Source organism: Canis lupus, chromosome 17 (genome assembly GCF_011100685.1).
Source record: "Canis lupus familiaris isolate Mischka breed German Shepherd chromosome 17, alternate assembly UU_Cfam_GSD_1.0, whole genome shotgun sequence".
Classification (NCBI taxonomy): Eukaryota; Metazoa; Chordata; class Mammalia; order Carnivora; family Canidae; genus Canis; species Canis lupus.
This window is the reverse complement of record NC_049238.1, coordinates 21,549,293-21,561,988: the sequence shown is the minus strand read 5'-3', so window position 1 is coordinate 21,561,988 and position 12,696 is coordinate 21,549,293. Positions and strand designations below refer to the sequence as shown.

The following is a 12,696-nucleotide window of genomic DNA, read 5'->3' as shown; positions in this document are numbered from 1 at the left end:
TCAGGTCCGAGGATTTCACAACTTGCATCAGGGGACTGGGGTTGCTTTCTTTAAGTTTTACACTTTGAAGCTTTGACTGTGAGGTCCCCTCAGCAGCATTCACACCTTGTAACGATGACCCAAACAAATCTGTAAATTTGGCACCTTGAATCTTTGTCCCTGCAGTCGGTTTAGAAAAGGTTATGTCTTCCATCTGGGAACTTGGATTTAACTCAATAAATGTCATATCTTGGGACTTTATCTCAGGTGATAACTTAGAAGATTTTAGATCTTGCCACTGTGACCCAGAGTTGAAATTCTCAGATTTCACACCTTGAAGCTTTGTCTGAAGAGTCAACTCAGATGACTTCATCCTTTTCAAGTGTCGTGGGGAGTTCAGCTCTATAGTTGTACCACTTTGTAATTGTGACACTTGGCTTAATACCCCAGATTTTGTGTCAGGAAGCTGCGGCTCTTGTGACAACACTAGAGACCTCACACCTTGAAGCTGTGCTCTTGGGGATGACTGTAAGGATTTCACTTCTTGAAGCTTTGGTCCTGCAGTCAATTTAGTAGATTTCCTATCATGCAAGCAAAGCCTAGATTTGAATGTCATAGATTTTATATCACAAAACTTTGACTTTGAAGTAGGTCACATGATTTCACACTTCTAACCTGTAGACAAGGTTTCAAATCGAAACCTTGAGGCTGATATTCCTGGAGTGATGACGAAGATTGTATTTCTTGGAGCTTTGGCCTTGGAGTCAACGCAGATGACCTTCTATCTCTTAACTGTTTCAAAGGTTTCACCTCTACAGACTTGACACCTTGAAATTGTAACCCAAGATTTAACTCTACAGATTTCACAGCTTGGAAATCAGGTCCTGGTATCCACTGAATACGTCTCACAGTTTCAAGCTGTGGCTCTTTTTTGAACTCAATAGTTTTTACATCTTGAAGCTGTGGCTCCGAGGTGGATGCCAAAGCCTTCCCTTTTTGCAGCTGTGGTCCTGGTAGCATCTCAGGGGTTTTCACATTCTGCAGCTGTGGCCCAAGGTTGAACTCTGTATATGTTGCACTTTGAGGTTTTGGCCCTAGAGTCAATTCAGATGACTTTACATCTCTTAACTGTGTCGAAGATTTCAACCCTGCAGATTTAACACCTGGAGAATGTGACCCAAGATTTAAGTCTACAGATTTCACGGCTTGGAACTTAGGTCCCGGTATCCACTGAATACATCTCATACTTTCAAGCAGCGGCTCTTGTTGTAACTCAAGAGTTTTTACACAAAGCTGTGGCTCTGAAGCTGACTCTGAGGGTTTTACTTGGTGCAACTGGGGCCCTGGGGTCAACTTAGGAGATTTTAGGCTTTGCAACTGTGGTTCAAGTTTGAATTCCTTAGGTTTTAAACCTTGAATATTTGATTCAGGAGTCCAATCAAGTGATTTTATATCTTCAAATCCTAACTCAAAATTGAGGTCTTCTAATTTTCTGCCTTTAAATTTTAGTTCTGGAATTAACTCCAAAGACATCCCATCTTCTGCCTTAAGCCTTCTCTTCAATTGCTCTGAATTCTTCCATTGCTGCTTTGATGAGATTACAGATATCTTGCCATCCTGTTCTGGCCCAGAAGTGAAATTCATGAGTGCCATCCCTTGAAACTGTTGGCTTGGGGCTAAGTCTACAGAGTTTACTCCTTGAAACTTTGCTCTTCTGGTCACATTCCCAGATTTTACTTCCTGCTTCTTTACCCGTGGGGTCAATTTCACAGATTTCACATGTTGCAGCTCTGAATCTGGAGTTTCCTCTACAGATTTTAAGCTTTGATGCTTTCCACATGGGGTACTGTCGACAACCTTCCTATCTTGCGTTTGTGGCTCTAAAGTCAATTCCTCAGGTTTCACATCTTGCGGTTCAGACTTTTGGAGCAATGGTCCTGGTGCAAAAGGCACAGGTTTCTCACCTTGCATCTTTAGCCCAAAGTTCAGTTCCACGGTTTTCACATCTTGCGGTTGTGTTCTCGGGACCATCTCCACTCCTTTGAATTCTTGAATTCTTGCATGCAGAGCCAAGTCAGGTGTTGCAACTTGAAGCTTAGTATCTTTGGTGTCTTTCACAGATTTGACATGTTCTATCCCTTGCACTGTGGTTGTCTCCATAGATTTCTCACCTTCCAGCTGTGGACTGGGGGTTAACAACATAGATTTCATACCTTTTAGACACTGTCCTGTAGCTAAGGCCACAGATTTCACATCTTTCAGCTCTGAGATCAACAACTCAGATTTTAAACCTTGACGTTTTGAGCCTGGTGTCAGCTCCATTGGTTTCACACCTCCCACGTGTGGCCCTTGGATCATTTCAGAAGATTTTATAGCTTGTAAATGTGGTCTTCTAGTCGACTCAGAATAGTTTACTCTTGGCAACTGTGACTCAGGAGTCAACTCCATAGATTTTGCATCTGGTTTCTGTGGTTGTGAGATGAATTTATAAGGACCGTTACCTTCCAAGTTAGACATTTGGCCCACCACGAAATGTTTTATGCCTTGAAACAATGTCTCTGGTACTAATACTTCAGGCTTGACCACTGGCTTTTGAAGTCCTGGGGACAACCCCGTAGATCTTATTCCTTTCATCTTTGGCTTTGGGGTCAACTCAAAAAATTTCACATGCTGTAGCTGTGGCCCTGAGTTTAACTCTGAGGATTTCACACTGGAAGGTTGACTTCTTGATGTCAGATCACAAAATTTGATATCTTGTATCTTCTCTCATACTCTATCAAGTAAATACATTAAAAAATCTTTATTTTTTAAAGATTTTATTTATGTATTCATGAGAGACACAGAGAGAGGCAGAGACACAGGCAGAGGGAGAAGCAGGCTCCAAACAGGAAGCCCAATGCAGGACTTGATCCCAGGATCCTGGGACTCAGGGATTACACCCTGAGCCAAAGGTAGACGCTCAACTGCTGAGCCACCCAGGAACCCCAAAAACAAAATCTTTAATTGGGCAAAAGATATGAACAGGTGCTTCCCAGAAGATATATGAATGGCTAATAAGCACATGACAGATGTTCTATATCATTATTCATCAGGAAAATGTTAAAATGACAATGAAACACCACTATACACCCTTAAAATTGGCTAAAATTAAAGACTTATTCCTATACACTGCTGATAGGAATATAAAATTATATCACCAATTTGGAAAACAGGCAAATTTTTTTAAAATGTTTAACACACTCCAGACATATGACCAATCAACCTAAGATGGCATATCTTGGTAAAACAATACCATCTCAAGTATTTATCAAGAGAAAAAGAAAAAAAGGGCCAGCCCGGGTGGCTCAGCAGTTTAGCGCAGCCTTCAGCCCAGGGCGTGATCTGGAGACCCGGGATCAAGACCCACATCGGGCTCCCTGCCTGGAGCCTGCTTCTCCCTCTGCTTGTGTCTCTGCCTCTCTCTCTGCATCTCTCTGTGTCTCTCGTGATAAATAAATAAAATCTTAAACAAAAAAATTCCCACAAAGAAGTGCACATGGATGTTCGGAACAGCTTTATTTTAATACTCCCAGAAGGCAAAGAACCCAAATGTCTCAAGGAAGATGGCTAAACAAATTATGGTATTTGTATAATGAAATTCTATTCAGCAATAAAAATTAGTTCTCATTCAAAACCACTATTTTGAATGAAAAAAATCATGCAAAAATAGAACATACTACCTGATTTCATTATATAAAATCCTAGAACATGCAAACCACTGTATGGTGACAGAAAGAAAGGGCAGTGCTGTCTGGGAACAGGAGTAGGGAAAAGAATGGATGACAAAGGAACCCAAAAAAACTTGGAGGAGGGATAGTGACTGTAGTGACACTGTTATGGTTATTTACACATGTCAAAGCTAATCAGTATGGTTTCACTCATACATGGAATATAAGAAATAGTGAAAAGGATTATAAGGGAAAGGGGAGGGGAATTGAGTGAGAAAAATTAGGAAGACAAACCATGAGACTCCTAACTGGGAAATAAACCAAGGATTTGGGAAGGGGAGGTTGGTGGGAGCGGGATAGGGTAACTGGGGGACGGGCAATGAGGAGGGCACTTGATAGGATGAGCACTGGATGTTATAATCTATATTGAAAATTTGATTTAAATTTTAAAAATGTAAAAAAAAGAGCTGATCATACTGTATGCTTTAAGTATGTATACTGTAAAGATGCATTCTATTGTACTTCAATGATACCTCAATAAAAGTATAAAAAAAATTTAACAGGAATTAGCAGTACTCTAGGACCAAAACCCACCATCCAAAACAATGGGAGAAATCTCTACTTGGAAGACTTGCTAGTATCAGGAGGCCAATAAGAGTCAAGTCCCCTCTGACTCCTCTTAGTAAACTGTCACCATAGGAATTTCATCACTGTCAGTGTAAGACTCAGATATACCCATATCCCTTCTCATGAATAAGCATAAGCACATTAAAAACAATAATAACAACAACCAAAAAAAACAATACTTCATATGATCAGCATGATTAACATCTTGGGAATTAATCAACATGGTTAAGAAATCACTCCCCCTAGGTCTCTTTTATTTTTCAAAGTTTCAACAAAAACGATTGTTTTACAATACTTGTCAAATGAGGGTACTTGATTGCTCACAAAATCTCAGATTAATCCTAAACTTCGATGGCTCCTCTCAGAGGGACTGCGACATCTCCTCTCAGAGGGACTGCGACATTTCCTCTCAGAGGGACTGCGACATCTCCTCTCAGAAGGGCTCCGATGGCTCTTTACAGAGAGACTGTGATAGCTCCTCTCAGAGGGACTGTGATGGCTCTTCTGAGAAGGACTGCGATGGCTCCACTGAGAGGGACGGTGATGGCTCTTCTGAGAAGGACTGCGATGGCTCCTCTCAGAGGGACTGTGATGGCTCTTCTGATAAGGACTGCGATGGCTCCACTGAGAGGGACGGTGATGGCTCTTCTGAGAAGGACTGCGATGGCTCCTCTCGGAGGGACTGTGATGACTCTTTTGAGGACTTCGAAGGCTCCTCTCAGAGGGACTGTGATGACTCTTTTGAGGACTTCGAAGGCTCCTCTCAGAGGGACTGTGATGACTCTTTTGAGGACTTCGATGGCTCCTCTCAGGGGGACTGTGATGACTCTTTTGAGAAGGACCGTGATGCCTCCTCTCAGAGGCACTGTGATGGCTCTTTTGCGAAGGACCACGATGGCTCCTCTCAGAGGCACCGTGATAGCTCCTTCCAGAGAGACTACGAGGGCTCCTATCAGAGGGACTGTGATGGCTTTTTTCAGAAAGACTGTGATGGCTCCTCTCAGAGGGAATGTGATGGCTCTTCTGAGAAGTACTTCGATGGCTCCTCTCAGAGGGACTGCGACATCTCCTCTCAGAGGGACTGCGATGGCTCCTTACAGAGGAATTATATGGGGTTCTCTCCCTTAAGAAGCTGTGGTTTTGCTTCTTGGGTGCGAGTTTCTCTTTAAGGTGGCTGTGTGAGGTTCTGTGAGGTGAACCATGTAGATTTCTCCCTCCGACTTGAACTCCGGTTCCTGTTTTGGAGTTCTTGGACTCCTGGCTAGAGATTTCACTTCTGTAGAGCTTTTTCTTACCTTTGCTGCTAGAGTCATTTTGAACAATACCCATAGGCTGTCCAAGTGAACTGGTTTTGAAAGCGGCACTTCCTTGGGAAACTATGGGCTTAGGCAGTTGGGTACGTCTGAGTTGGAAAGAGCTATCTCTTTCTGGTGGTTGAGCTGATCTGAATTGCTCTCTTTCTTCCCATAACATGTTCTGCTTAGTGGTTATGTCTACTGGCTTTACCTTAACAACTGACATCCTGTCTCTTTTGATATCTCTTGATAGGTAATCATTTCTGGCTCTTTGTTTTAGATGCTGGTTTTTGCTTGACCACGAATGGTCTGGCCGTGGCCTGTCCACGGGCTTCTGCCCAGCAGAAGTCATAATTCTGTGTGCTGTCTGCAATGCTTGCTTTAGGCCTTGAAAAAGCAGTTGAATGAATTTGGGTTGGGAGGATTTCTTAGATTGTCTTCTTAAAGACGCAGAGGTAGTTTGAGATGTTCCAGTCCTCTTGCTTCTTACCTGGGCTGGTAATTCCCTAGAAGGACTCTGTATTATGCTTCTACCGTTTGTGTAGAGTTTTGTGTTTTGTGTTCTGCTTCCCTTGGTGATTCTTTTCATTGGGTATGGGTATTTTGGATTATGGGTCTTTTTGGTTTTCCTTTTAGCCCATTTTACATTCTGATTGCTTTCAGAGACACTCTCTGGTAGAGAGTGAACCTGACTAAATTCATAGAGCCCCGGCTTTCTAATTTCTGTCTTTCCTACTAGGTCAGGGCCTCTATACTGCCTTCGCCTGATGTGGACTCGTACAGGAGAAGGAGACTGGGAAGATCCAGACTGGAAATATATCGTAGAAGAAGTAGGACTCTTGGAAGCTCGAGTATAGACTTTCGCTGACCTTAGCGATGGTGATATAGGACTTCGTGGTGTGATGGGTCTGTCTCTTCTGTGGTACTTTGGGACTTGGGGTCTTTTCCCAGTTTGCAACCTAAAGCCAAGTTGCAACCTAATCTCTCCGTGGCCCTCAGGAGTGCGTACAAGGTGGAGCTGTGGATAGATAAGAAGGTAAGGTCCGAAAGTGCCCTGTAATTTATGACAGCAATTAAATCCTGCACATCGGCCACACTGTAAGCAGATAGGGTATTTTAAAACCAGACCTGAAGTTAGAGGCGGAGGTACATTTGGGGGTATTTGACTCCTTAACAGTTTTGCTGCTATTTTTAGCTGCAGATCTTGTAGCAACTGGAACTGTTCTGAGAAGTCAGTCTTGGCCTGGTGGGGAAGATAACTTGGCTTGAGACTGTGTTGGGACTCAAAACTCAAAGAGTTCTCACTCTCTTCCACTGGAACAGAATCTTTCCTGGTGAAAACTATATTGAAGGAAGACTCTAGCTGTACTGGGGCAGGAGGCTGGCCCTCTGATGTGCTGAATGGTATGTGCTGAAAGATGTCCTGGGATATATCAGTGAGCTTTGAACTTTTCTTTAATCTCACTCTAGTCCCAGAATATTGCTGTATTATGGAGGACATGGAGCTACGTGTCCATATTCTTAAGGCTGTTCTTTGCTCGTGACCACGACATGAAGTGTGCCTCTGAATGTAGTTTCTGGCCACTGAAGGCTGAGGAATAACACCTCGACCTTTCTCTAGCAGACTCTGGGAAGGCTTCATCAGTTCAGCTGGAACCCCAAATAAATTCTGGATAGATTGACGGATATCTCTAGTGGCTCTTTCCATTAAAGATGTTGGAGAACAAAGCTTCCTTTCCATCGTGGTTCCCAAGACATCCCCCAACATTAGCATATTGGAGAGATATTTTCGAGGTAGTCGCTGTCTCCAGGAGTGATTCTCCCAGACGTTCTGTTGTCTGCCCAGGACAGAGCTGGTAAGGCCTATTTGAATTCTCGAGCCTGAGTGGAATGTCCTAGGTGGTGATCTCCAGCTTTGTGGTGGATGTTGGGATAGGCCCTGGAGTGAGTTCCCTAGCTCTTCCACCTGCTTCTTGTCAGTCGTCTTAGATATGACACCCACTCCTGAGATCTCAAAATGTGGAGTTTCTACAATGTTAGCTATCTTATCAGAGAGTTGATTGTGAAGGGAAAAGGGAAGAGTTGAAGATTGTATCATAGTAGGGTCTATAAAGGACTCTTCAGGCTGAAAAATATCTGTCCCAATGTTTCTTATATCCAAGGCCCTTGATACTTCTGGCACCTCAAAATCACAAAGGCTTCCGAATTCTGTTTCACCAGAACTTGTGATGAGGGAGTTGGAAGAGTTATGGAGAAATCTAGAGAAATAGTTCCCTATTTGTAACTCCTCTCTTGATGTAAAATCCTCACATTCCCTATTCTGATATACCTGTCGTAGATTCAAATCCTCAGATTCCATCATTTGAGGAGGCCTTATTTTTATCCCTATTGCTTTCACAGCCTGAAGCCCTTGTTCATGAGTGAACACTGCAGGCTCCTCAAAGGGACATGCTGGCTGTGAGAGTAATTCTGCAGATTTCACATGGGTATTTGGCCTTGGAGTTAATTCCACGGGTTCTACCATTTCTTGAAGATTGAAGCAATCTATTACTTCTATCGCTGATCCTAATGCTACTCCTATTGGTTCTACAACCTGAGGAATTGGCCCTGGTGCTAACTCCTCAGATTTTACAATTTGAAGTGGTGGCCATGGGATTAACACAGTCTTTACAATCTGAAAGCCTGTCAACTTCATTATGTCCAAAATTTGGTGTGTTGGCTCTGTGGTTAATTCTTTAGATTTTACACTTTGCAACCACAGCTCTGAGGTAAACTCAGAGGGTCTCACATCTTGCAGTTTTGGGGTCAGCTGAACATAGTCTATCATTTGAAAGGCTGGCCCTGGGGTTAATGCTACAGACTTCACAACCTGAAGTGGTGGCCCAGGAGTCACTTTCACATACTCAGTAACTTTTTGGGGGGCTCCCGGGGTTATTCCTATTGAGAGCGCAGCTTGAAGCTGTGTCTTTGTGGATCCTGGGACTTGATCTAGTGGCTTTGGACTAATCCTCATAACTTCTGTAATTTGAGCCCGTACTCCTGGAGCTCTCTGTGAATATTTTATACTTTGATTCTGTGACTGTGGTAGCCCCACTGATCCATCCCCTGGCTGCCATGTCTCAGATGTGAGCTCTACAGACTCTGTGTGTCCTACAGCTTGACCTGTTTGCTTTTGGAGCAACGCTAAAGATTGTCTCCTTTGAAGCCACTGCCTAGAGGTTAAACCCACAGATTCAGGAACTTGATATCCTAGCCCTGATGTCATTTCTGGAGATTCTGGAACATGATGCAATGACTTTGTAATCAGTGCCTCAGATTCTCCTCTTCGCAGTCTTTTCTCAGAGATCACCTCCACAAATTCTAGTGCTTGAGGATAGGGCCTAGGACATCTCTCTGAATATCCAGTGGTTTCGCTTACTGGCTTTGGGGTCACTCTGAGGAATTCCTTCCCTTTTTGCCTTGCCTTGGAGGTCAATCCCACAGTTTCTGTAGTGTGATGCCTGGGCTCTAGTGTAATCTCTTCAGATCCTACAGCTTGCTGCAGTGGCCTTGTATGTAACTCTCTCAAATCTCTAAGTTGAGGCCGTGACTCAGAGAGCAACTCTAGAGTTTCTGGGATTTGGTAGCTTTTCTTTAGGGTTAATTTCGAGGATTTAGAACCTTGATTCCTTAGCACTGGAGTCAGATCAACAGATTCTGGTACTTGAAGATCTAGCCTTAGAGGCACTCTTGAAGAATCCATGGCTTTACTTGTTGGCTTTGGGGTCAACTCCACAGATTTTTCTGTGGTTTCATTGCCTTGATGTGCCAACCTTTCTGTGATGTGATAAACTGGTATTGAAATCAAATTCATAGATTTAGGGACTTGATGCTTTGGTGTCGGGATCATCTCTGCACATTCTACAAACTGATGCCCTGGCCTAGGGATTATCTCAGAGTCTGTGATTTGATAGCTTCTTTTCCGATTTAGCATCTCAGCTTTTGTTCCTTGAAGCAGTGCCCCCGGTGCTAACTCTACAGATTTTGTATCTTGCTGTAGAGAGGCTGAGGACAATTTCACATGTTTTATACTTTGCAACTTTGGATCTGGAGTAAACTCCAAAGATTTCTCACCTCGTTGCTGTGATTCCGGAGACCAATCCGAAAATTTAACGCTAGTCAACAATGGTCCTGGTGCAAACTTTTTAGTTGCCTCTGGTGCCAACACCACCGATTTCATACCTTGCCATCCTGAAGTCAGCTCTCGACAATTCGTACCTTGCTGTTGGAACCCTGGTGTCAATTCTACCGAGTTCATATCTTGAAAACATGGCTCTGGTGCAAAGGCCTCAGAGTTAGCATGTGGTGACTTGAGGCACGTTGACAACCCTAAAGAATTAGCACTTTGACAATGTGGCAATAGGTTTGATTTCAAAGATTTCACATCTTGAGAACGTGGCTCTGATTCAAACATCACAGATTTCTGCCAGAGGCAAGAACTCAAATCCTTAGAATTCACATTTTGAGTTTGCGGTCCTGGTTTCAACTCCAGAGATTTCACATCTTGAAAACACAGCTTTGGTGCAAACACCACAGATCTCACACTATGTTGTCTAAGGTGTGAGGGCAACTCCTCAGAATTCATACCTTGAGGATGTGGCCCTGGATTTAACTCCACATATTTCATTTTTTTAAAACATGGCTCTAGTGCAAACATCTCACATTTCAAGTCTTGCAGCTCGGAGCCTGAAATCAGTTTCACAGAATTTGCACCACAAAGCAGTGGCTCTTTGTTCATCTCCACCGACTTTACATCGTTCAGCAGTGGCTCTGGTAAAAATAACACAGATTTCATACCATTTAACGGAGAGCCTAAAGTGAACACCGACTGTACAACTTGTGGCTGTGACCCACAGTGATTCTCCAAAAACTGGATTTCTGGAAACTTTGTCCCTGGAATTAACTCAGAAGATTTTACACCTTGCCAATATGCTCCAGCATTGAACAGAACAGATTTTGTACCTTGATATTCTGATGTAGGGTTAGTTTCAGAGGGCTTTGTGCCGTGCATCTGTGGCCCTGGATTAAACTTTATGGAATTTATGCATTGAAGTTCTAACCCTGGTTTCAAATCAGAAGAATTCATGCTTTGCAGCTGTGGGCCCCAGTTGAACTCCCGTGATGTTATACCTTGAAACTGTGTCCCTGGAGTCAATTCACATTTCACATTTTGTAAATGTTGCATAGGGTTGAACATAACAGATTTTACACCTAGAACTTCTGTTCCCAGATTCAAATCAAAAGGTCCCATACCTTGACATTTAATCCCTGAAGTCAACTCAAAAGATTGTATACCTTGCAAAGGCGGCCCAAGTTTGCACCCCGTAGAATTTACACATGGTAATTTTGACTCTGGATTCAACTCAGAAGAATTTACACACTTCACCTGTGGCCCAGGGTTGCATTCCATAGGTGCTACACCTAGAAACTTTGACCCTGGAATCAATTCAGATTTCAAACATTGCAAATGTGATTCCAAGTTGAACACCACAGATGTCTCACTTTGCTTCTTAGTCCCTGGATTCACCTCAGATCCCATACCTTGACATTTTGTCCCTGAAGTCAACCCAAAAGACTGTACGCCTTCCAAAAGTGGCCCACGTTTGCACCCCATAGAATTTACACATTGTAATTTTGGCTCTGCATTCAACTCAGAAGAATTTACACACTTCATCTGTGGCCCAGGGTTGCATTCCATAGGTGCAACACCTAGAAACTTCGACCCTGGAATCAATTCAGATTTCATATCTTGCAAATGCCGGTCAGGGTTGAACACCATAGATGTCTCACTTGCAATCTCTGTCCCTGAACTCACTTCAGAAGACTTCATACCTTGAAGTTTTGAAGCTAAAGTTAATTCAGAAGGGTTTATACCTTGCAAAGGTGGCTCAGGGTTGCATCCAAAAGAATTTACGCACTGCAGTTTTGGGTTTGAAATAAATGCAGAAGAATTCACACCTTGCACATGTGGCCCAAGGCAGAACACCTGAGATTTTATACCTTGAAGCCCCGGCTGAGGATTCAACTCAGATTTTACACCTTTCAATTGTGGCCCAGTGCTGAATGCCACAAGATTTGTACACTGAAGCTGTGGCCCTGGATTCAATTCAGAGGATTTCCCACCTTGTAATTTAGGCTCATGCTTGAATTCCAGAAATTGCTCATATGGAAGCTTCACATCTGTGCACAACTCAGATTTTATCTCTTGTAGCTGTGGCCCAGGATTGAGCTCAAAAGACTGCATACCTTGAAGCATACCTGTTCCCTTGCCTAACTCGGGAGATTTCACATCTTGCAACTGCTGCTCGGGATTGAATTCCATAGCTTTCACATCGTGAAGCTTTGTCTCTTTGCATAATTCTGAAGATTTTATATGTTGCAGATGTGGTCCAGGATTGTATACCATAAATTTCATACTTTGAAGCTCTGGCCATGGTTTCAACTTACAAGATTTCTCTTCTTGCCACTGTTTCCCAGCTTTGAACTCGGAAGATATCACACTGCAAGTCTTTGATTTCAAGGCTAACTCAGAGGGGTTTGCAACCTGAAATTCTGGGTCATGTTTGACTTCTGTCGTTTTCATTATTCGAAGGTTTATGGACTCAGGAGATTTTGCACCTTGCAACTTTGCCCCGGGGTTGAATTTCATAGATTTCACACCTTGAAGGTGTGCCCCTGGTGTCAACATATGCAGTTTCCTGTTTTGTAACTCTGGGGCTGACCCAAACCCCAAAGATTTCACATCTTTGACCTTTGCACCTAGAGTCAATTCAAGAGATTTCATATCTTGCTGCATGGGTCTGGCAAGGAACTCCACAGATTCTCCACTTTGAAGCTTTGTTTCTGGTGCCAACTCAGAAGAGGTTACACCTTGTAACTGTGGAACAGGTTTTAACTCAACAGATTTCAAATCTCGAAGCCTGCACTCAGGTATCCAATCAGATTTCTCACCTTGTCTCTGTGGTCCAGGGTTGAACTCCACCGGTTTCATACCTTGAAACTTCCTCTTCTGGGTTAGATTAGATTTCCCACCTTGTAGCTTTGGACCA

At 43.2% G+C, this 12,696-nt stretch overlaps 1 protein-coding gene and 1 non-coding gene across 2 annotated transcripts; one reads left to right on the top strand and one right to left on the bottom strand.

The window, feature by feature from the left end:
- Positions 1-4,538: 4,538 nt before the first annotated feature.
- C17H2orf16 (chromosome 17 C2orf16 homolog) lies at positions 4,539-12,119 on the bottom strand. The gene has a single exon (XM_038561084.1). It carries the CDS (start codon positions 12,060-12,062, stop codon positions 4,644-4,646), a length of 7,419 nt encoding a protein of 2,472 aa, XP_038417012.1. The 5' UTR covers positions 12,063-12,119; the 3' UTR covers positions 4,539-4,643.
- MIR1837-1 (microRNA mir-1837-1) lies at positions 5,323-5,381 on the top strand. The gene has a single exon (NR_049258.1). It is a non-coding gene; the product is annotated as a microRNA mir-1837-1 (primary transcript).
- Positions 12,120-12,696: the final 577 nt, after the last annotated feature.

What these genes read in the sequence shown, in the direction of transcription:
- C17H2orf16 (XM_038561084.1), bottom strand. Translation starts at nt 12,062, where the DNA reads ATGAAATTTATGGTATACAATCCTGGACCACATCTGCAACATATAAAA.